Source organism: Coccinella septempunctata, chromosome 5 (assembly GCF_907165205.1).
Source record: "Coccinella septempunctata chromosome 5, icCocSept1.1, whole genome shotgun sequence".
Lineage (NCBI taxonomy): Eukaryota > Metazoa > Arthropoda > Insecta > Coleoptera > Coccinellidae > Coccinella > Coccinella septempunctata.
The window spans coordinates 26,495,373-26,520,882 of NC_058193.1; the positions used below are offsets into that span (position 1 = coordinate 26,495,373).

A 25,510-nucleotide genomic window follows, 5' to 3' on the forward strand; every position below is an offset into this window, starting at 1 on the left:
CGAACTCAAAATTTTTCCCATTTCGAATCATTAGGCGAAGTTTCCTTTTTTTCACATGCAAACTTTTAATGAATTTGTTAATTTAGAATTGGAAACAAATCTTTCGTCAGTAGATTCTATGTATGAAATTGCCTAAGAAGGTTCAAGTTTCAAATCTGTCACTTCAAAGACGAAAAAGTTATGAGAACTTTTCGAAAATTAGTGGTCCGTGGACCACCAATGGTCCGCCAAAATAAACTTAGAACATGGAACTTACTTGTTCTGCTTTCATTTGTAAGCCAATCTGTAACTTTTCATAAGCTTACAGGAGAATTATGCAATTCTGCACATTTTTAGTGAACTCTAGCTTACAGAAATCCGTATCTATTCAAGATTGGTAGTTCAAAACTAACACTGTAAAGAAGATAGTTACAGGAACATTTCCAGAATTGCATTATTTACGAATCTGTCAATCGGACACAGACAGATCGATCGTACGCTACAGATTTGTAACTTACAGATGAGAAGCAGAATACAGCCATTAATTCGAAGTTATCAGACCAAACTGTTAAATGAATGGCGTTAGTGAATGGAATCAGGAGTACAGTGAATACAAACTTGCTGAAAAATTTGAGAACGTCGCAAATATATTCATGATAACCTCCTAGCTTTTGATGAAATTGATGGTCAACGCGGTCAACACAAGAATTCTGTTGTTTACCGCGTTGATTCCATGTACATCTCGATGTACATCGATAGTTTTACTCCTTGTTATGTACACCTATTTTTACGTTAACGACGATTTTCTATAACGGAATGATACAATTTTTAATTTTCTTGTATTCCGATGCCTGAAGAAGGCCCAATAAAGAAGCCGAAACTTTGCTGAAGGAATAGTATTCTTTGTTTTTGTTCCTTGTCAAATACCATCAATTTCATCATAGTGTTTTGGACGATACTAAAGGTTATCATCTTCTAGCTTTTATTTCAAAACTTCAATTGTGATTAAACGTAAAAATTTCCAGAAAGATGGAATCAATTAGATAATCGACAAGACCGAACGGCTGCATCGAGCTCCATAAAATTTTCAGATTTACTACTAGAAGAGTTGCCCTTTCAGAATTTGTATCACAATTCTAACTACGTTTATTGCTATTGAGAGATAATCCACTCGAGAGGTGACTATCGAAAAATTTCCAAAAAGATGGAATCAATTAAATAATCGTCAAGACCGAACGGCTGCATCGAGCTCCATACAATTTTCAGATTTATTACTAGAAGAGTTGCTCTTTCAGAATTTGTTTCATATTTCCATCTACAGTTATTGTTATTGAGAGATAATCGACTCGAAAAGTGACTATCGAAAAATTTCCAAAAAGATGGAATCAATTAAATAATCCTCAAGACCGAGAGACTGCATCGAGCTCCATAAAATTTTCAGATTTATAACAGGTGGTACCTGCTAAAAAGAATAATATTAAAGAGGTCCGTGGCCAAGAAAAGGTTGGGAACCCCTGGTCTACAGGGTCCAAGGTATATCCCCTTATATTCATCTAACTGAAGGTATTCCACCTCTAATATCAGGTACCTCCAAAATAAAAATTCTCTGAGCCAAAGAAATCAAACAATTCGTGGCTTTGTGAAGTGAATTGGCCACCACTCTCTTACGACTCAACACCTTTGGAGCCTTGCCATGCCAATAAGCCCTTGAGTATTGAATCATCAAAAGTGCGAATCGGACATATGTCCAACAGGTAGACAAAAAGAGAATGCTTGTGCTCGCCAAAACTTGGCGATCATTCCCAAACCAACTCTTCCATACATATTCCCTAAATGTCTGAATATTATACAGTGAATATCGAAATCCTTTGGTACAAAGAACCGTGTTTTATTGAACCTCCAGATCTGCTGCTACTGAAACACCACATACATCCGTCAATCACGCGCTTCATTGGCCGATCAAGCTTTTCGAACCGGGGAAAGACCAGAATCGAATTTCCATATTTCCTCCCAGCTTACGTTGAAGACTTTTCAATGTACCCTCCACCTCCAATCCTCCTCGACTTCTCGAATGCAGAGAAGAAAAATGTATTGTCAGTGACATAGGGGGCTGCATAAATCCACGGATTCTTATCTTCCGCATTCCCCAATCCTCCCGGATATTGAAATAAAATCGCAAATCCTCGTCGCTCATACCCCACTCTGAATAAATCCCCCTTTCTCCATATATTTCTCCAGAAACCGTAATATCATCGTAGCAAATAAGCGACGTCAGGTCTGTGACGGGTCCACAATGGGGCCCTGCCGGTCCAATGTCCAATTATTCCTCTCTGTCCGGTCCATGGACTGGCGGAATGACCCATCTGAGCGAGGTAATTCGCCTAATCATCCGTTCGTTTGACGCTTATTGCGCCTTCGGTGACGATTTAGAACTGCGGACGCCGATTCTTTGTCGATATAGTCCCTGTTTCTCGACTCAAGAAGAGAATTTCTCTCTTTATTTTCGTTTCTTGGAGTTCAGTCAGGGTTTTTAATGGTCTAGAGTCTGGAGATGACGCGGGGACTCTCAAGCTCGATGAAATTTTATGATGACTTCGTTAAGTATCGTGACTCTATTAAGGTAAGCGTCCGCAGTTCCGCATCGTACTCAACGCGCGGATGGAATCAAAATGGCCAATTTTCGGCAGTGCATCCACTGCAACTTGATGATCGTATTGTCAGCACAACTTCCAGCAGCCGGTTGCAATTGCATCAGAAAAAGAGAAGTGATTTTTGTTTATTGCAAAGATAGAAATAATTTAATTCGAGCTTCGCAAGACGATTTTTTTAAGGAATTGGAGCGTGAACACTAAAGACAATACATACTCCCTAAAATTACTTCAAAAATCATCCTCTAAATGATGCAAGCACAAATTTAATTGCTACATCGTCTGTAAACTTATCATGTCTCAAATCTTACGCCGACCATATTTGTTCTTCTTCATTGCGTAAATTTCGAATAATTCGACTCGCAAAAGTTTTGAAACTATTGATCAAAAATATATGTTGAAAAGAGGTACTTTTGATGAATAGGGAGTACAAATATAACAAGTTGAACAAAATTCTGGTTCAGTGGTAGGTACGAAAAGCAGGTGACAAAAATTTTGTTGAACTTGCTGATGTTAAGTTGGTCGAAAACATTTTTAACAAACTTCATGTGTTTATAATACGTTTAGATACATTTAACTACCTAGTCGAATAAAAAACCCAGAAGTATGAAAAAATTTAAGAGAAATAAAGAATTGGTTGCTGAGGGTCGATCGTTGATACATAGAATGATGAACTCTTTATAAAAATTTGAAGTAACAAACTACCGATTGTGACAAAAAATTCCCGAATGCGACTGGATGCCCGATTCAAACAAGAAAAAACCCCGATTGTCACGAAGAATACCTTATAGAAAGAATGTTTTTTTTTGTTTTTTGTTGTTATTTTGGACTTTGTTACTAAATTCATCTGTCGTTAGAATCAAATTTATTTATCACAACTGTAAACAGTTATAGAATAACTCACAGTTTTAGCAGAGTTTACCACAATTGTATATGTTGAATAAACTCATATCTATCTGATTCATTTTCGATATACCACTAATATACAGGGTGTTTTCAAGGTGAGGCTTTTTCTTTGACAGAAGGTAGATCTCATCAAAAAAAGTCGTTTAACCAAAAACTTTCTGTACCTATAAAATATCCAAGATGGAGGAGATACAACCCCTAGAAGTTCGAAATTTTTTTATTGAATTTCAAGTATGGGACTATGGAAGGTGACTCCGGCATCGCAAAAACGAAACAAAGCATAAACATATGGCTGTACAATGAATGGTTCAGTACCAAGTTCAACGGTTAAGATGCATAAGGTCACTTTTGAGTGAATAATAATTGCTGTATCGTGCAATTCAGGGTGAAAAAAAATGTAGAGCATCGAGGCAGTTTCTTGAAAGTGCTTATATTAGTTATGTTGAAAAAGTGCTATGATGTTTCCCCATTTCATCCCATTTTTACGACGATTATTGGACTGTTCGAACAAGAAGATTAAGATGCCCATTGTGAACAAATTCAGACGAATTTTATTGGTGAGATTTTGAAGTATTATTCTATTTTTTTAACTTGTGTGCTAAGTCTTTTCTGTCAGTTACTATCGAAATAAGCCATTTCATAAAATCGTGTGAGTTACTTAAAAATAATGAGAACCTTTCGGCAATCCAAGTTTCCATTTTCATTACCACGTAAATATCGAACGAGCCAATATTCCAAACGAAACAACATGGTCGAATCAAGAGATTAGAGTTTTTCCACTGCTTTGCGATAATTCAGCTAATATATAATTTTCCAAATGTGTTTTTATTTTGAGTGAGTATGCTTCAAATTAAGCTAATGATATGAAGTAGGTAGGTATATCTTTCTCAGACACATAATACCCGCTGATATTAAATCAACACATGTTATAATCTGAATCGAACTAGCAAACCATTTGTTGATTTTGAATCAGCGGGTGTTATGTACCTGAATTACTTATTATCCTGCCTTATCTAGAACTCTAGATGGAGTAATCCATTTATAATTATCATGTACCTACGTCTTGATTAGATTCAGTTACATTTATCACCATTTGATTTCGCAGAGGATATGGTAAGACATCATAACTTAACCCTGTGAATATTCTTTGAACCTAATATCTAACGGGCCTTACACATTTTCGGATTATTGAAATTTGATTTCGTGTAAGTTTTTGTACAGTACAAGTCATTCCGAACCATTGATCATCAAATAATTCTAACTAACCCAAGCCTGAAAATGTCCATCTGCCGCTATTCCAAATTCCGTCCGTCAAAAGATAAACCCAGTGTAAAATAAGAGCTATGTCACCCCCATTTTTCATTTCAGGAAATTCCGACAGGCGTGAAAAATTGTGGAATAAAGCGCAACTGTATTGCACCATTTTTATCCTGTAGCTGTGTTACATTTGTACGAAACTAGACAGCCTCATAGATTAAGGAATATCTCCTGTAGTTCTGCCTGTAATCCAATTTATTAGCAATTCGCTGGTAGTTTATGGCAGAGGTGAACTAGGGTACATCGAAGGCAGTCAAAGCTTCACGAGGATAAATTGCACAAACGAATAATATCATGACTGATTTGCACATAAAACATTTTAAAATAGTCCTATCAGTTACTACGTATATTGAGCCTAAAGTTGAGTTCAAAATTTTTATTTAAACCTAATTCATTCCCATGAAAAGTTGCAGACAACTATTGAGAGATAGGGTTTGAGACTAATGGGGTAGGAAAAGCGTTGACATTTCAATAGATGCACCAAGAGCTTCATATTCGTGACATCATTCCTTGCTATACAATTGATCTGCGAATTTCATAGTGACAATCAATGAGCTATTTCATAATCAGAAGAATAGGAAAGTCATTCAGGTAACAGAAAAGTAATCCTTATGCTTCGGATGGAATGCTCTTGACATTTTTCTTCCTTTGAGGGTTGAGGGTTTGATCTTTCAATAGTTAACTCGTTTAAGTGATAGTTTTTGGTGCTAGTGTTCATTTATAAATTGTGCTGAGTAATCGTACTAGAAATATTCATTCATAAACAAAATGATGAAGGTTCATAATTGTTTGATATCGACTGTGCTGATATTATATATTATTTGGAGAGCAAAAAAAGTTCTACGGGAGTAAATTTTTCACCTTGAATTAGTACAAAAACGCGGGCTCGTGTGGGATTTGAACCCACGACCGCCAGTTTTCTGATGTAGCCTGGAGCTCTAACCAACTGAGCTAACGAGCCATAGTGAAAATGAAGTTGAAACGTGATGATGAAGTGCGAAAATCTTCCAATCTTATATTTTTGCAAGAGTGTATGGGAATTCGTCAACTCGCCATCTTTCAGGAATGAGAATTCATGAACTCCGACAGATCCTCGCAAAGTAAGCTCACACCTATGTCTAAAAATAAAACGATGAATCATTCTCATTCTATTTGTTTCAAACTCTTTCCAATGGCTCGTTAGCTCAGTTGGTTAGAGCTCCAGGCTTCATCAGTAAACTGGCGGTCGTGGGTTCAACTCCCACACGAGCCCTCGTTTTTCTTCTATTTTTCAACATTTGAGATGCAAAGTTTTTACATTTCTGAAAAAGCATTATGTTGAGATTGTGTCCGGCTTCACCCTCTTCAGAATTAAGATAAATTGATAATCACATATCCAGTATCGTTTACTCAATTAGCGGTTCTACGTAGAGCAAATAATATTCGCACTGGACGTCTCGTCAACTTCATTTCTTTTTATCCTGTATTCAAATACAGGATTAATTATTGTTCATTATGGAACTTCATAAAAAGGAGCAATATTTTTCGAGATTACAAGAGATATGCGTTTCATTAAAAATTGAGCGAAGACCCCTTCCGATCTTTCTCTAGTCGACGCTCTTGACCAGCTCCGGTGGCCACGTATAGTACCCCGATTCTGTAGTGCGATAATTGACCGAAGCAGCAACCCAACTCTCAGTGATTTTCAGAAGCGAAAAACTACTCATTAACACATTTTCTTATTCATTATTTTTGTTCGTTTTCTTCAATCGACTTCTCAATGTTCTTACTTAGATTGTTGTTGAACTTCTTTTAACTGTTCACTTCATTTAAGTAGTTCTCTTTCTAGTCTTCTTATTCAATTCTGGTGCTTAATTGTTCTACTCAAAAGGTAATATAATCTCAGTTCACCTCAACTAGATTTTCAGACCTCTCTAGATTACCTCACATGGAAATGGGTATGTAGCACCAGAATTGAATCTTCTCAAGTCTTTCTCATTGATAATGAATACTGATTTGGCTTCTCATGATCATTTTTTATCGTCGAGTTTCAGATGAATGAATCTTCATTCAGGGTGGATTTATTAGTTTCCTTCAGAACACGATGTGTGAACAATCAGTGGTAAGCCATGATACTGGTTGATACTCTCTCGTCGTTGGCTCCACCCTGCAAGGCCTGCTCTGGTAATCGTGCACACTCAATTGGTATGATATACTCGTTGTAATTTGTACTCATTGCTAAATTCTCATATTCATGCATCGTGCTCGATATACATGTTAGTTTTCAGCCATCTACACTTCTCGAAATCAACGATTAGTGGTTTTCCTCAGTAGTACTCTCGATTTGTACCTCCCATTATTTATCAATTGTAATATATTTCTGATGGAGGTTCTTATCGTGCTTACTTGTAAGCTGTCTGTCTCTGTAAATGTATTCATTGATGAATTTTTTACTCTTCAAGACCAATGTAATGTATATTGATTATACTATTGTTGCTCTTCTCAAATGAATTATGATTGTTCTTCTCATTTGATTAATTATTATTGATCTTCCCATTTAATTATAATATTATTGCCCTTCTCATATTAATTATAATATTCTAGCACTTTTCAGATTAATGAATTTTACTCTTCTCATTTAACTTATAAGATTCATGCTCTGCTCATAGTTAAATTATAATTATTGGTCACATTTAATTTATTGATCTCTCATTGATGATAAGACTTAGAAAATGTAGTTTCAACTCTTGGCCTATTTCACTGTTAAAACTCGGTCTTTTCATTAAAATTCATTATTCTAAACTTCTGTTTCTTTTATGGAATAAAGAGGTGCTCTGTGACTATGAAAGCTGTGCTAATTTTGAATTCATTGAACTCCTCAAAGTCTAAGTCTAACCTCAAGTGACTTCTCATTTGAACTGCTATGGATTATCTCTGCTTTTAGTTGAACAATATCTCTCTAACGGCTGTTTTCAATAAACCTATCTATCCATCGTTTCACTTACTGATGATTAGTAACCATTGGTAACCATTCTAAAATATATCTACAGATAGATCAGAGAAACGAAATCACATGCATTTTCTATCTTCAGAAACAATGGATAGATAGAATTATTGAAAACGGCCGTAAGTCTATAGATGTCGTTAATATTTGTTTTTTACTACTGTGTTATTTCATGCAAGTTACTTATATATTTTATGATTGTGAACGATATTCAATAAATGTTTTTATACTATCTCCAACTCAATTATCTTGTCATACAGTCCACTACTCTTTTTTTACAAAATCATAGCATCCTCGATTTTGAACTCGTTTTATTTGACGGAAAAAGAAAACATTTTGTTGAAATGCATGTAAAGCTGAGGCCTCTATTGCACAATTGTTATAGATCGTGGAAAAAATATGAGTGAAAAAACACACTCCGAATATATCAGTGATCTTTCAACGCTTCTACTATTTCTCCTGAGCAGCAAAGATATGAATAGCATCGTTTATTACTCGCCGACTAGGAAGAATTTTCCTCAAACTTCAGGAGAGTTATCTGGTGCAGACCAGACGCTTGAAATCCCTCAACAACTCAACGCCCAACCCCGACTCTGTCCAAATAACATTAGCAGGAGGAATGCTCGGTACATTTAAGCTATCCGAGCTGGCGCACCTGCACCGTTTTCAGGTTAAATACACATATACATTTTATAATAAATGAACCTCGCTTCATTAATGGTACCCTCGTTTAATGGAATTTAATAGAACGTGAAAGAACAACGGACGCCACCGTATGGACCATTAATTTGATATTCCTTAGTCGGATTTTAAACGGTTGATTAGCCCGCTGTAATTGTTTCAATTAGTTTTTCGGATGACTAACGAGACGACTCTTTTTCTGACAGTTTTGGACCGTTGAGATACACAGGATGTTTCGTTTCGAAGACGAAACTTTCGATTTGAAGGCGTTTTCAAAATGACGCCCATATGGATGGCATTTGGAGATCAGCAATGATCAACAAGCAGATGAAGTTTAGGCAGGTACCAAACGAGACCAAGTCGAGAATACTAAACTATACTTTGTTCACATATGTTCAGAGATTCCTTTTCAATTCCTGTATTAATTCTGTAGCAGTATCTCTATGGCTAGAGCCCACTCCTATTTTCTGAGATGAAAAGAAAGGACGATATTCAGGGGGCTGTATCTCCTAGCAAAAATCAAAAATTGTCTAAAGAATCTGTGACCCAATTTTTCTCCATTAGTTTAGGAACATCCGGTGTAGTAATTCATATCGTTATCTACTTTGAATTTCATATAAAGCATACATTCAAACTAACCTGTTTGTGTCATATTTTGCATCAAACCCTTCGATCTTCACAACGTTCCATTCCTCCTTATTCTTGGAGTAACTGAAGGAAATCTGCAAAACAAATACGTCTTTATCAGAGCCGACAGAATCTCCTCAGAAATCTTTGGAGTGACAATTTCCATCCTCTGTATCACTCCTGCTTAACAAACGGAGCGGAACTTATCAGTTTCTGTTATCTCCGCTTGTTAGGGCGGCGCAAAGAGGGGAATGGAAATGAAATTATTCTATTAATGTTTAATTCGATCAATTCCAAACGCTTAGTGCCTCTTTATCTACCAACCTGATCTTTGAGCATGTCCCTCCTGATGAATTTCATCGGCTCTAGATGCGAATGAAACTGGTCCACGACTGTCAAGGGTTTCTTGAGTAGATGCTCTGGAAACGAGAGGAAATTAGGTTAGACAGAAGATTGGCAATTGGAGAAGTGCGATTTTTCGTTAGCGATAAAAGGCGACTGATTGAGGAAGGTTTGAAGTTGCTAGAAAATTTCTTCCATTCATCGGGGCTGAATGAAAGATAACAACTCGAGATGTTACATGTGGAAAAAGTGTTAAGAGCGTACTTAATCAGTAGGCCTTCATATCATATTATTCAACTCATCGTCAGTTCAACAAAAAGCAACGACGAGACAAGTTTCGGTTGTTTTTGAATCTTCAGAAGACATTGCTATCGTTTCCCAGAATAACAGTGGAATCTAGAGCTCCAAACTTTCGAAATTCTGTTCTAAACTTTGCTTCAATAAGCCAGTGATGGTCAACAAATTGGGAAACTTAGTTAAGCATACTGTACGAAGTGACACGTACATTAAGCTAACTGAAATTTATATCATTTCAGCACAAGAACTAAATTATGCTATTGGAGATGCTCTTCTATCAGTCTTTAGTCGAATTCATATCTGATTCGACATTTCATCTGGAAATTTCCACCGAATTTGGATTTAAAATATATCAGGTGTCTCGAAAAAGTCCATATTTGAGAGCTGACGTCTGTGGATGAGAGTAACGTGCGTGAATTGGTTGCTTGATTAAATAAAGTTGAGTCATTATGAAGCAAACTGTGGTTTTGAAAATGACGTGTCGAAGATCGTAGTTGGATAATTTGAAATAATGCGCTGTTACCTTTATATTGAAGTAGTAAGAGAATAAGTGATTTTCAAAGACAACGTGAGTAAACCCTTAAAAAACCAAATCCGAGCCACCAAGGTCATCAAGGACAGATGCATCTGGGTAGTGTGTTCTTCTCTCAGCAAGCCAGTTATTCAACTGTGTAAATCAGTTTCAATATGCAAGGAGACTGCGAGCGAAGGAAGACATTGTTTATTCTGTGAAAATTGAATCGATTTTTCATTCTATTATGTTACCCCACATTTTTCAGTAGAAAGGGTGGCTGAAACGAAATCACATCAGACGGAAAAATATATTGATGCTTATTTGGGTAAACGTTTCACAATCAATGGAAATAAATGAAGTATTTTGTTTCAGTGACAAGAAAAACCCTATCCCTTGGTGTATAAGTAGGTGTATAAAAAAGGGGTTTACTAAAGATACTTTTAAAAAATGGAGAAGGTGGTTTATTCTCCGAAAACATTTTTATTTCGTGAAGAAAAGTAGGGTCAAACATCTATACCTTCTGGATAATGGTTTGTCAAAATGAGAACTTTCATCACTTTTTCATCGATAAAATTTAAAGGGCACGAGATATTTTGCTAAGTTATCCGGATGTCATCTCGTATTACTAATTTTAATTTTTATATCGAAATGAGAACATTTGCCTACTTATTGATCTACTTCTAAGGGTGTCCATAGAATACCACTAATACGAAAAGTAGTCGAATGACATTATTCTGATACACAGGGCGGTTCAAAAGTCTGGAAGTGGTGAATATATTTCGCGCACGGGTGCGAAATCGGAATTCTGAGGAATCGAATGAGCCCATCAGATTTTTGGCTCGATGTGGCCTTATATACGAGATATGAGGCCCAAATTTGAATTTCAAATGCAAACCCACCTTTTTATTGCGGGAAATTTTACATCCGAATTGCTTGCATACCACCCGAGGATATGAATATAAACGAGTGTTACGATTTGAATTGAACTAGCCAATTTGACATCGTCAGGACAAATAAATGGTGAACGTTCCACCGAAGAAGAGCAGATGCTGACCATGGTTTTGGTCTCATTCGACCTTGTCAAAACAACACACAGCTCCTTCTCCGATAGCAAAACGTTTGTAATTGATGGACTCTTATTAAATACTGGCAGATTGGGATATGTCCAATATTTCCTCTGATTCAGAACGCTGGTCTGCCTCATGCAGACAACATGCGTGTAAGAAATGAGAAGGTGGAAACACGTTTAGTTCACTTCAGATGCAGATTTGATGCCAGTGGTAAAATCATGAAGTGATATCGCCTTAACCTTAAGAGGAGTTTATAATTTATACCACGGGACTTTCTCGCCATCCGCATAAGGCGTAAAGTGGGAAAGACTACCAAAATGTGGAGTGTTGCCGGAACATTTGAACGATCAGTAGAAGTTACGAGTATTACAATAGTTTCCACTTTCGTCGAAAATATGGCAGCAGTCGAAAATATGGCAGAACGTCTTTTTTTAATTGTACCAGGATACGAATTGTAGCCAATGGCGTGCTTTTTGGGGAAATTTCTTCATGTGTTAATTCATAGAAGAGATAATTTCACCTCGGAAAGTTAATAACTTGAAAGAAAACTTATCCTCAATGAAAAAATTTTTTCTGTTTGACGAACAAAAATTTCTTTCTGAGATGACGAACTGATTGAATTGAATTATAATAAAAACCCCATATAAATTAGTGGTTTCTGACGTAACATATTCATTTTCTCTTTTTGAACTGACGACTAAAACGGTGTAGACCACTCTTAAGGCGATCTGAATTGAACTAGCCAATTGCTATCATTAGGACAACTAAATGGAGAAATTTCCACCGAAGAAGACCATGGTTTCGATGTCATTTGACCTCGTCAGAGCAACACAGCTTCTGAAGAACGTTTTGTAACTGATTCATTGCCTTAAGGTGTTATCACTTCATTATAGTAGTGAATGTTTTCTGGTTGCTGGTTTTCTTTGTCATCTGAATCCATGTTTATTTACGAAATATTATATTTTTCGTACAAGGAATCATCTTCTCCACATTGTTGCCGCATCATTGGTAAGCTTTCTGCGCTTTCATTATGAAAACCCGGTTAATACGTCAAGATATCCCAACCACTAGACATGTATAACTCTCAGTTCGCCTAAACCCAGCCTAAATCCCCTTCCGAAACGTCACACCTAGATCATCCTTCCATTCATTTCCCACGTATAGATTTCAGGACAACATAGTCCGTCAAATGATATCTGGACACTTCATAGTTCCCCAGTTAGCCGTTCTATATCCGGAGGCTATTCGCACGTCACACACATCACACGCACGGCCTTATTCGGCTAATTGCCGAGTTTAATCCAATTGACTGGCTTCCTCAATTAGTCCCCGGGACCTCTTTGTTACTCAGAGTTTTGTGGGTCTCGGGTTACAGCACTTACCGATTATGTACCCCATCGTGACGTCGTCCGGTAGTCTAATCTTCTCGCCTGTGCTGATGAACTTGCCTCCGCTAGAAATAAAGGAGAGAAGTGTTAGATATAGAGGGCATGCTGATGAATATTCAAAGCGGGATATTTCATTTTGAGTCGACATCGCAAACTGCTTGTTTATTGGTCAATTAGTGGGATGATATCGAGACTGAGGGCAACCTTTGTCGAGGTTAGTGATGCCCACGATAATGTCGTCAGAGTAGAAGCAAAAATAAGAAGGGTGTAAATGAATATATATACAAATATTATAACACTAGATTCTAGAGGTCAAAAGAAACATATTTTTCCTTTACCATTGTTTCCGAATCGGCTGGGTTTAATAGATTTACAGCGGGGATCATAAAACTTTTATCGATCGATCAAGTATTTGACAGTCACTTGATTTCAAAAGAGAAATCACTAAAACTTTTTCATTCCTACATTTATTGAAGAAGTAGCAATTGAAAATCATTGAATGGGTGTATATAGAATATAGATCATACTTTGATACGAAAATGGTATTCCGAATTCTCATAACTGAATTATCCATATTGATTAAAAACAAATTGATATTTATCTGTCAATCAAGTGTTGATTCTCTGATCAAGCTTTATGAAACCGGGAACAGGCTGTTGTGAAAACATAAAAAATGTATTTTTAGTTCTATACCACAAACGGTTTTAGTGAATGAAATGAATTTCGGAATATAGTTTTTCATTTATTTGATGATTCTTTTTCGAACACAAGATATCACCCACGTCTTCCAGTTTTCCCAAGGGAGAATTATAACACGTGACTTCTCAGATGTCGTTTTTTCCGATTCCCTGTACACAATACCGAAATCTACAAATTTTCACTCATTGAAGAAATAAATGAAAATATATACTACACACAATATACAAAATGAGAAAAAGGAATTTCAATGTTTAAGATTCGTTCTGCTGGTCTTACTGTTATTTTTATTCGATTATTTTTGGTGAAAATTTTTGAAATGGATGAGGTATCGGTGCAGAGCACAATTTTCTTCTTACGGAAAAATGTAGAGAATAATTCATAGGGCGAAGGGCTTTGCCCTATGAACTACGAGTATATTTTCCTTCTATAGATATGGCTGTGGTATGGTTAGGAGTTTATTCTCTGCGTGTTAGAAAAAACGACTGATATGGTTCATAATGACAGTATTCAATAATAATATTGATATCTGAAAAGATGTTGCATATTTCACATATCGATCTATGTTATCTCCTCTTCTTAATGTTCATTCAAGGTGTTTCGAACTAATTCGATAGAAAAATGATACTGAACCGAAACTGGATAAATAGTAAATGAAGAAAATGCAAGTGTAGGATAAGATTCACCCTGTATATATATAGAGTCCCATTTTTTTTTTCAGAGCAGTATTTCTGTAAATTGTTGCTTGTTCATATTCTCAGAGGGTTACATCAATCTCCTTCTGACGCCTCTGTCATTTTCCCAGAGGTGCATTAGCATTCCAAAGGAAAATTCCCCTTATCCGTATAAATATGTGCATTTCTGGTGAAATTCAGGCTGAAAATTCATCTTTTATGGAGGCGCCAGAGGTGGGGATATATGCGGCGATGTGAATTATGCGGAACATATCTACATTTCGTGAAACTAGTTACACATATGCGATCCTAATTAGATTCGTCAGGGATTAATTCAGAATCAGAAGAGCGAACGATGTTAATGGAGGAGAATCATGTAAATGACGCCTGAAATTTTGAGGTATTATATCGAGTGCCCTCAGTTAGTTGCTTATACCATAGGCTGACATAGAAATCTCAAATAACACCAACAAAATCATGAAGTTTTGAAGAATAAACACACATCCAATTGTTTGAAAAATATAACTTTGTGGATGGTTCATAGAAGTTTCAATGAAAGCCTCATTGACCTTTCTCATGAGGGGAATTTAACAGAGAGTTACATATAATTCACAAGAAATTTCTGGCTAAGCCTTGGGAAACACATCAATGTTTCACAAATGAAACAATGTACGATTGTTGAATTCAACTTGTCAGTCATATTTTCAAAACGGCGACCTATTTATATCTGAAAAAGAGGTTCAAATATGCTTAATGACTCAGACTATTGATAAAGATATATACCATGGTTCAGAATTCGGATATGAATTTTGAAAAAAATTAAATATACTTGTCCCAAGTCACCCACCGATTTCGGAGGCTCGGGCACAAGTTGAAATCTATTGATTTCTCAATTCTCAAACGAAATAGGTGACTTGGAAAAGTGTATGGTTGTGAAAAATTAGAATTTGTGATTATATAGTTGAAATTCGGTAAGAAAATTAAATAATAAACCCCTATTACAGCGAAAGTACATATACAGGGTGGTCCAGATCATAACCAAGAAATTTTAACCACGTACTCTACATCAAAAATAAGCGTTAGTTTGACTTATAAACATATGTCGAGAAATGTTTCCTCTCCGAGATACGGGGTGTTAAAATTATAGAAAAAAAAATAGTTTTTATTAATAACTTTCACACTGCTTGAAATATTTTTATGAAATTTGAGAAATAGGTTTTGAGCGTCAAGGAGCACTTTTTGCATAATATTATTTCTTTTTATTCTTTCAGTGGCGTCCCTACTGCAACGAGACTGAATATTTTCAGATAAAAAAATGATACGCCACTGGTTTTTCCGACAATAAAAATTACTATTTGAATCCTTATTTAATTTGGAGCAAATTCGGTCTCTTGACTTTTTGCTGTACGAGGCACCGTTTTCGGTTAAAAAAATAAAACACATTCTCAAGCATGAAGAAATCGCCAAAATTTGATATAGCAAAAATAGTCTTATTATTATTATGTATAATAGGTACCTACCATATCAAATTTTGGCGATTTCTTCATGCATGATAATGTGTTTTATTTTTTTAACCGGAAACGGTGCCTCGTACAGCAAAAAGTCAGGAGACCGAATTTGCTCCAAATTAAATAAGGATTTAAATAGTAATTTTTATTGTCGGAAAAACCAGTGGCGTATAATTTTTTTATCTGAAAATATTCAGTTTCGCTGCAGTAAGGACGCCACTGATAGAATAAACAAGAAATAATAGTATGCAAAAAGTGCTCTTTGACGCTCAAAACCTATTTCTCAAATTTCATAAAAATATTCCAAGCAGTGTGAAAGTTATTAGGAAAAAATTTTTTTTTCTATAATTTTAACACCCCGTATCTCGGAGAGGGAACATTTCTCGACATATGTTTATATGTCAAACTAGGGCTTATTTTTGATGTAGAATACGTGGTTGAAATTTCTGTATTGCAACTAAAATGTAAAAAAACTAAACAATACAAGGAAACTTTGATTTCTTTCATTCTTTGGTGATTTCTTTGTGGAAATAACGTAAATAATATTATAATATCCTGCGAAAAACCAGCATATTTCCTGCTCCCAATGCGCAGCTTATATCTAAAACAACAAAATAAATGAATGAGATCCGTGTTGACCTTTGATTTGTTAACAAACTTGTTTTATGACATATCTAATATCCCAATATCCCACTTATCCAGAAAATCCAGAAAAAAAATTACACATGCACAAAGTGAAACACACGTACAGGACACTAGAAAGTATAGATAAGGGCTTTTACTCTCCTGAATTCGTTAATTTTTCCTATCTGGTCACGACAAACTCAACAGGAATTAATTGTTAAACTAACCGAAAAGACGCTACACAATTTTATAAGCTTGTCCCTTCACTCATAAATGGTAAGAAACAAAGAAATCTGCAAGAAGAAGAATCTACCGGTATTTGAAATGTTGATGTAATGTTCGCAAAGCTAGCCAGTAAGGATGGATTCTGTCTCAAAACCTAAGCAAATATGCTATCCCTAATTTGATATTCGCTGAGCATTTTAGCGTGGAACGTAAAGCCGCATATTACGTACGTCCATTGATCGTTCCGAATGAGAATTCCGACAAAATACTTTTCGGAACCGCGTAACAATTTCTTCCACCTCACTTTCGATTTATCTCCGAGGTGAAGCTAGTCAATACCGAGATTATCCTGCGGTTTCGTGAATTATCGAAATTGCGCTATGGTGAAACCGAACGGAAACCAGTCTCAATGCCATGAGAACTCCCCGAGTTAAATCTGTCACCGCGAAATCACTCCCAACGGCTTCCTAAGGAGCACGGGGCCCCGAGTATCCATCAAACTTAATTGATACTTGAAGATTAGGCAGTTATACCGATAACGTTCTTGGGTACTCCCGCCTGGCATTCATCAACCCTCTTTTAATGTTCCGAAAGCTGTGTCTCAATCCAAATGAGCAGCTTTTCCCATTCACAGTTATATTATCGCCGCAGGCGAACACTCAGAGGAACTCATCTCCTGTTATAACGAATCGCCAACGGAAATCGCCTAAATGCAGAGCAATTCAGCAGCAATCTTTTATAATTCCATCGAATTGCTTTCGTTCGAGCTATCGATCGGAAATTGTAATCATTTTCGTACGGAATCGTTTCCATCAAATCTTCATATGAAGGTCACAGGAAACAACGAATTATTGCGGTAATACGCTTTGATCGTTAAGTGAAATTATCGAGTATTTTTTTGTCATTCAGGTGATCCACAATTTATCATTCAAGCAGAAAAGCAGTACACGTATGTAATGTTGGAAGATTTTTAGGTGTTTTTTGATTCCAAAAGTCAGTTTTTACGTAAAATTCATATTCCGTCCCTTCGGTATCTTTTAATGAACTAGAATCAATAGCCTATCAGCATAGGAGGCATAAAATTTGTCTATTACACAAAGGAGACCTGTGAATGAAATGTTTCGTACACTAAACTTTATCTGTGAAAATTGTCTCATGTTCTGCACCACCTGATCGCCCATTTCAGCAGATAATGAAACAAAACGAGGTTACATTTTCTTCTGTGGCATTTTGCAAACACTCTTTGAAATCTGAAATATGACTTAATACAGGTTCATCATCATAAGAAACAATTATACGAAAAGGCTTGTACGATATTGATATGCTTAATACCCTTGGTGATCAATGTCCTTCGTATGCGACCGTTTAAAATTGGACTGCAAGCTTCAAAAGAGATAAATTTTCCATTGAAGATGATGACCGATCGGGAAGGCCAGTTTCTGTGTCAGTCCCCGAAAATATCGATGCAGTTCCTGACAATATTTTATCAGACCGTCGAATTGGGCTAAAACGGATATCTGAAGCACTGAATGTTTCATACGAACGCGTTCATCATATAGTTCACGTCAATTTGGACATGAGAAAAATTGCTGCAAAATGGATCCCCAAATGTTCGAATGTTGACCAAAAGCGTGGAAGGGTAGAAGCATCGCGTTCGATCTGTGCTCGATTTGAAAACGATGTAGACTTCTTGAACCGAATTGTTGCTATGGATGAGGCTAGGATACATTTCTAACAGAGTAACAATCGATGGAATGGCGACACTCTGTTCTCCAAGACCTAAGAAGTTTTGTGTCTAAAAATCTGCTGGAAAAGTTCTTGCTTCGGTTTTTTGGGATTGCCATGGAGTAATCATGATTGATTTTTTGGATAAGGATAGAACAATAACCGGAGATTACTATTCGACATTAATGACCACACTACGGGAAAAAATTAAAAGCAAAGACGCGGAAAGCTATCCAAAGGTGTTTTTTTTTGCAGGACAACGCCCCTGCACACAAATCTCCTGTTACCATGCAAAAAATTCGTGATTAAGGGTTTGAATTACTAGAACACCCCCCTTATTCACAAGATATGGCTCCATCCGACTATCATCTCTTTCCTCAACTGAAAAAAGTTTAAACGGTCGTAAATTCTCTTCCAACGAGGAGGTAATAAAAGCTGTGGAAGTCTGGTTTGCAGAGCAAGAAGAAACATTTTTTTCTGAAAGGTCTAGAGACGTTGCAGGTTCGCTGTCATAGAATGTATCCAATTGAGAGGAGAATATGTTGAGTAATAAAATATTTTGACATTGAAATTTTGTTTGGTTCTATCTATAGAACCAAACAAAGGCTAAGAATTTTTCAATATGTTTATCAATTACCCTATCTGCTCAAAATACCAACAACTATTGATTAAATTGAGTATCTGTATTCAAGCAAATATGCGAACCCCATTTCCAATACCAATGTAGGACTATTAACACTAACGCAAAGTTTAATTGGCAGACGGCTAATTCTAACTTCTTATAACAATCTTTGGTTCCATTATCCAGTCCAAGATAGATGGTATGAAATTAATCTGTTTCGCTTTGTGGTAGGTATAAAACCCAGAAGCGATTATAACTTATTTAATCGAGTGTAAATAGCTGTTGTGAGAGTAAATCGTGGTGCCTTGATGTAATAGTAATGACCAAGGCTATGCATGTCAAATTCAAAATTGAACGGTAGCAATTATAATTGAATTACAGTAGACATATATTGTACGCTACAGTTATTGCCTGGGGATATAAGAAATGAGCTCATCGTAGCCCGAAATATGAGACTGAGCAAGGTAAGAGTCATTATAAACAGAGAGACATCTCGCAGAGATCAGGAAAAAAAAATTAACAGTATCGCAGTGCTGACCATTAATAGACCATCATTTCGAAGATTTATTGACCCCACACCAAGCTGAAGTGTCAAATGTAAGAAACTACCGAAAACTTGAAAACAATCGATTGCCACTTGTGAACCTTGATTTCGATCTTATCTGGTCTCCTCAGAGCATTGTACTGGCAAACCAAGTGGCAGGTCAGCAAGAAAATGCAACAAGAGATCACTAAGAGATTTTGACGATGTAAAAATTCACAAACTTGTATCAGTGATGATTTTTCTTCTTCCTTTAAAGTATCTTTTCCAGGTATACACAGAGTACTCTAAATAAGTATAATCAACTTACATATGTCTGTATAGATATTTTTCTTGGCGTAAATTTGCTTCCTTTTCATTTTCCTAAGTTAGTGAGAAGTTTTTGAAATGCTCATAAACCATCGTCTTCATAGCAAGTGTGGAGGAGTAAGAAATGAAACTGAAATCACCATTCTAACGAACAGATGGTGGCGAAAGTCAACAATTTTGCCGCAGCTTCCGCTGTCTATTGTCGAGAGCACAATCTGCATAAAATATGGAAATAACACTTCCATATTTCGCCGTATTGCAATTAATGACATACAGGTCGCCTTGCCTTTTCAACAACCAAACCAAAATATTCGCCATAATCATGGAATTATGATAATAAAAAAGTTGTTTATGCTCCGGGTAAATGGGGTTTCGAAAAACGGGAAAAATCCGCGATTATAATCTACTAATTGGGACTGTGAATCGAGATCTGGACCACTTGTTTATGGTAAGATAATTGGGTGCTTTAATGGTCAGATCCTTCAAAATTGTATAGTAATGATTCGAATTCATTATAATAAACGTCGAAGAAGCAGACCGTTGAATGAAATCGTTTTGCTGAATGCTGAATTTGATATTGGGAATTTTTACAACACTTCATCAGGTGCAGCTGCGTCAGTAATAATAGTAACTTACTGAAGGCTAAATGGCCCTTATAGCTCTATCACCTAGTGACAAGAAAAAGATTTATTTCAAAGTAAATTGAATAATTGAAAAATCTTTTCCCAGCGTATGCGATCATATCAATACCGTAGATTCGGGTGACTTGGGACGATGTTGAATTCAACTTGTCATATTTTCAAAACGGTGACCTATTTTTATCTGAAAAAGAGGTTCAAATATGCTTAATGACTCAGACTATTGATTAGGATATATACCATGCTTCAGAATTCGGATATAAATATTGAAAAAAATTAAATATACTTGTCCCAAGCCACCCACCGACTTGGGAGGCTTGAGACACAAGTTAAAATCTATTGATTTTTCAACTGTCAAATGAAATAGGTGAGTTGGGACGGTGTATAGTTTTGAAAAATTAGAATTTGTGATTATATTGTGAAAATTCGGTAAGAAAATTAAATATTATTATATATATTATAATAATAAACCCCTATTACAGCGAAAGTAAATATATTTCAACTCAAATGTAAAAAAAAGTAAACAAAACAAGGGAACTTTTATTTCTTTCATTCTTTGGTGATTTCTTTCTGGAAATAACGTAAATAATAATATACTGCGTAAAACCGGCATATTTCCTGTGCCACTGCGCCGCTTGTATCTATTCGGCATTGTCCCAAGTCACCCTATGAAACAACAAAATAAAACAATGAGATCCGTGTTGCCGTTTGATTTGTTAACAACCTGGTTTCATGAAATATCTAATTTCCCACGTATCCAGAAAAAAAAATTACGCATGCACAAAGTGAAACACATGCACAGGACACTAGAAAGTATAAGGGCCATAAAAAAAACGCGCTTTTACTCCCCTGAATTCGTTAATTTTTCCTGTCAATTGGAACGCTCTGGTCACGGCAAACTCAACAGGAATTAATTGTTAAACTAACCGAAAACACGCTACACAATCTTATAAGTTTGTCCCTTCACTCATAAATGGTAAGAAACAAAGAAATATGCAAGGAGGGTAACTGTCCCAAGTTACAGGACTGTCCCAAGTCACCCGAATCTACAGGTAGCCCTATTGGCTTTATCAGCTCTAAGTTTATGTCTAGGCATTACTGTAAAACAAGTTCCGTATCAAAGTTGATTGTAAGAATGTGAAATATTAACTGACCCAAAATTCTTAAAAACGAAAACAACCTGAACTTGCCTGAATCTGAAATAGTTATTTTCCTATCAAGTGCGGAAAGTGATACTTGCCCGCACGAAACTGCCGTTGCCCGAACGATGCGAAGCAGAGTTCGGGTAAGCAGTTGAGTGCGGGCAAGATACTTTCCGCAAGAGTTAGGAACAATATTTTTTCTACAAGCGCTTGAAATTTATAAATGTATCCATTTCACGAAACAGATCATATCTCATTTGATTAATTCATATATAATGACAGACGTAATTCTGCATGTCATTACTATGGGTTTCTCATCGTTGACGTTCTATGCATAGAAACATGATAGAATTTAATTTACTCTATAATATTTGCGCGCGGGAAAAACCCCTGCTAATCCATTCCCGCACGCATTTGCGTGCGGGAAAGAAATAGCAGGCGTTTTTCCCGCACGTTTTGGGAAAGTGACTCTTTGCAACTTGGAATGCGTGCGGGAAAAAGGTTGAACGCGCACGCTTGTAGAAAAAAGTTATTAAACGAACCCATTCAGATACAAGAGAGTACATTCGAATCACGACAACACTGAGGTGTTGTCAACAAACATTGGTGGATCTGTTACTACAGAAAATATGAAATTGTTGAAAGGCTACTATTTTTCTAATCAAAAAGTCACGCAGCGATAAACTAGGCCATTACCTCAGTGTTTGCTCAAGTCGACTGTCATCTGCGGGTCCTGACTGAATCGATTTTAGTCTGCAAGTCACTCGATATCGAATTAGCTTAATCTAACGGGATACCACTTGCAATTTGACGCTAGGATGAGCCATAATCTTGAATAAATATCAGTCTTCCCTTCGATGTTTGCCTTATTACGAGGAACGGTCTGGCAGAGCCTTAATGGTGTTCAAGCACGGAAGTTCGAGCCCTAGGCTGAAAGCCCAACTTTCCTCTTTTTTCTAACACGCGTAGTTAATCTGTGGTGCGAAATTGAATAAAGGGATCACGGGGGATTTATGAATATACGGATAAAATTGAATTGAACTTTGGGGTCGTGGGTCGAGAGAGTAAATAAAACTTTTTAGCCTGGGGGTTTTTCTGAAGAAGAATACACGTCACATTAGATATAAGCAACTGAAGATTCTAAGTGCACCAATTTTTTTGGCAGAGCATTCATGCTTTATATCGTCGCAATTATTTATTTATACCCTATATAAACATTTTTATTATGAATCGTGAAAACATACCTGTATATGTTTCAGTCAATTTATTTGCCAAAATTAAAAAAAATTCATTGTCACCTAGCAATCCTTTTCGCAATCTCAATATTCAAATCGGCGAATAAAAGGGCGACGCGACGTTGAGAGATTATATTAAGTTAGAAATAATATCCCCAGAGACTTCCTGATTTAATTATGGAAGACCCGGGAGGGCCATTAAAAGAGCATTCTTTTCACAGTGGATCCTTTTACTAGGTATGAAGCACTTTCATATCGTGGAGTGCTGATCTATATGATATCGTTTCTAATGGAAGGAATTTTTTCATTGTGATTGCCTATGAGTTTCCTGATGAATGAAGTCTCTGTTCATATTCATGTATTATTTTGAACTAATTGCTCATTTTATTCTGAACAAAAGGAAAACAACAAGTTCTATCCCATTATCAGAATTTTTCTAATTCGTAAATACCAGAGAATTAATGAAACCTTAAGAGACGTTTGCCAATATGTTAATTTTCCAATAATCACTTACGATATATTATAGTCTATTCGTATCATAGGTTCTATATTTTGTCATATAAGTTGCAAACAAGAGCCAATATATATTTTGAATGTTACCATATTACCACAACAGGACTGAATCAGAACTTAAGTTAAAAGTAAATGTGCTGAATAACATGAAGATGCTTCTTTCATGACGAAACGTCAAGGATGAATACCTCATGATAGTGTAAATCGTAATATTATTCAGTTTAATTATAGATTTGCATCGAGTAACGGCCATATCAATGCAATGAGTTGAATATCCTGTTATGTATTTATATCATAATTCACCTGTTTCTATATGAAATAGCTTTCAGAAATTATACAGGGTGTTACCAAATAAGTGCGAATGTTTTTGAGCGGCGATTCTTTGTAGAAAATTAAAGGCTGTATTTTATGTTACCGGTAGATTCAGGTGACTTGGGACCGTCTTGTGACTTGGGACAGTCCTGTAACTTGGGACAATTATCCCCCTTGCATATTTCTTTGTTTCTTACCATTCATGAGTGAGGGGACAAACTTATAAGATCGTGTAGCGTCTTTTCGGTTAGTTTAACAATCAATTCCTGTTGAGTTTGCCGTGACCACAGCGTTCGAATTGACAGGAAAAATTAACGAATTCAGGAGAGTAAAAGCGCATTTTTTATGGTCCTTATACTTTCTAGTGTCTTGTACATGTGTTTCACTTTGTGCATGTGTGATTTTTTTTTGCATATTGGGATATTATATACGTCATGAAACAAGGTTGTTTAAAAATCAAACGGTTTAGTTTTTTTACATTTGATTTGCAATATATTTACTTTCGCTGTAATAGGGTTTTATCATTTAATTTCCTTACCGAATTTCAACTATATAATCACAAATCCTAATTTTTCAAAACCATACACCATCCCAAGTCACCTATTTCATTTGTCCCAAGCCGCCCAAATCGGTGGGTGACTTGGAACAAGTATATTTTATTATTTTCGAAATTTATATCCGAATTCTGAAGCAAGGTATATATCCTAGTCAATAGTCTGAGTCACTAAGCTTATTCGAACCTCTTTTTCAGATAAAAATAGGTCCCCGTTTTGAAACTATGACAAGTTGAATTCAAAAATCACCAGAATCTACGGTAACTAAAACTCTTAGACCTTTTCTCGTAAAGTTAGACGCATTCAAAAATTAATTACATTATATTTTTGTGCTGGACGTTTGAAGCAATGGCCTCCTATGAATATTTCTTCAATATTGTTGTGATTTTCTGAAGGAGTGAAATTTGCACTCCCTATTCCATTTCTTATAATAAACAAAGTTTCTCAATTCAAAAATATGTGTTGAAAGAAAAAAACGATTAATTGAAAATCTCTTGTCCGTAAAAGCAATAGTTTCCTAATAAAAAAAATAAATACAACATCGTGCATGAACGGATCTTCTTTGAATGGAATTGGAAAAATCTAGTATGTGGCTGTCGAGTCATTTCTTATTGGTAGAAGATGCCCATACAATGCCTTTTCTTCATCTTTTCAGCACTTTCGAGAAAAAATCTTCTTTCTTACTAGGAAAGGCTTTAGTTTATATGAAAGATCCCCTTTAATTTTCCAAAAAATCACCCACTAAAAACTTTCGCACATATTTGGCAACACCCTGTATATAAAACTGAAAAGTGCCTTACAAAACTATCCCTACCCAGTTTAGGCCTGGAGTATGAGATCCAGTGTCAGAAAAAAAACACTTTATATAGTCTAGAAGGATGAAACTTCGAACTTCACGTCAACAGCTCAAATTATCTGTAGAGGCATCTTCAAATTGATCGAATTATATTCGCCCATCCTCTCGTTAGCTGCAGAACAAAGATATAATCGATATGACATATGACCCAACAAGTACGGACACGCAACTAACGTGCTCTTCAATTCAGGTGTCCTGCACTCAGGTTATAGGCATGTTATTGTACTAATTGACCATTCCACCAAAGTACGGGCTTGACCAAAAGCGGCAGGTGGCAAACGGCAGAGCCCAAGTAACCATATCTTTAAACCCATTATTATTTTAAAATTGCGAGAGGTGCGGCACAATGACGGTCCAGTGGCGTAGGTATGACGATTTCACTTCAGAAGACGGATAAATTCAATAATACGAGGATGTATTGATACCTAGTTAACCTTTAACCTAGACCAGTTCCATGCATAAAAAATATTGTGTTACCATAGCATCGAACAATAACTCATTAGATGTGTCAGTAAGAAGTTTGAGGTCAAAAAAGTAAACCAGAGTTACGCAATAAATTAAAAGAAAGAAGATGTCCACCGAAA

The 25,510-nt window shown here is 36.1% G+C and overlaps 1 protein-coding gene and 1 non-coding gene across 2 annotated transcripts in view; both read right to left on the reverse strand.

Moving 5' to 3' along the window:
* The window catches only part of LOC123314170 (fringe glycosyltransferase), a 127,555-nt gene that overhangs the window by 1,590 nt on the left and 100,455 nt on the right, over positions 1-25,510 (reverse strand). Inside the window, exons 7-9 of the mRNA XM_044899291.1 lie at positions 12,747-12,817; positions 9,466-9,560; positions 9,154-9,236 (exon numbers count right to left, since the gene is read on the reverse strand). Coding sequence (XP_044755226.1) covers positions 9,154-9,236; positions 9,466-9,560; positions 12,747-12,817 — 249 coding nt within the window. The remainder of the gene's footprint in view (positions 1-9,153; positions 9,237-9,465; positions 9,561-12,746; positions 12,818-25,510) is intronic.
* Positions 5,733-5,811, reverse strand: Trnac-aca. The gene is given in 2 exon segments: positions 5,733-5,768; positions 5,774-5,811. It is a non-coding gene; the product is annotated as a tRNA-Cys (tRNA).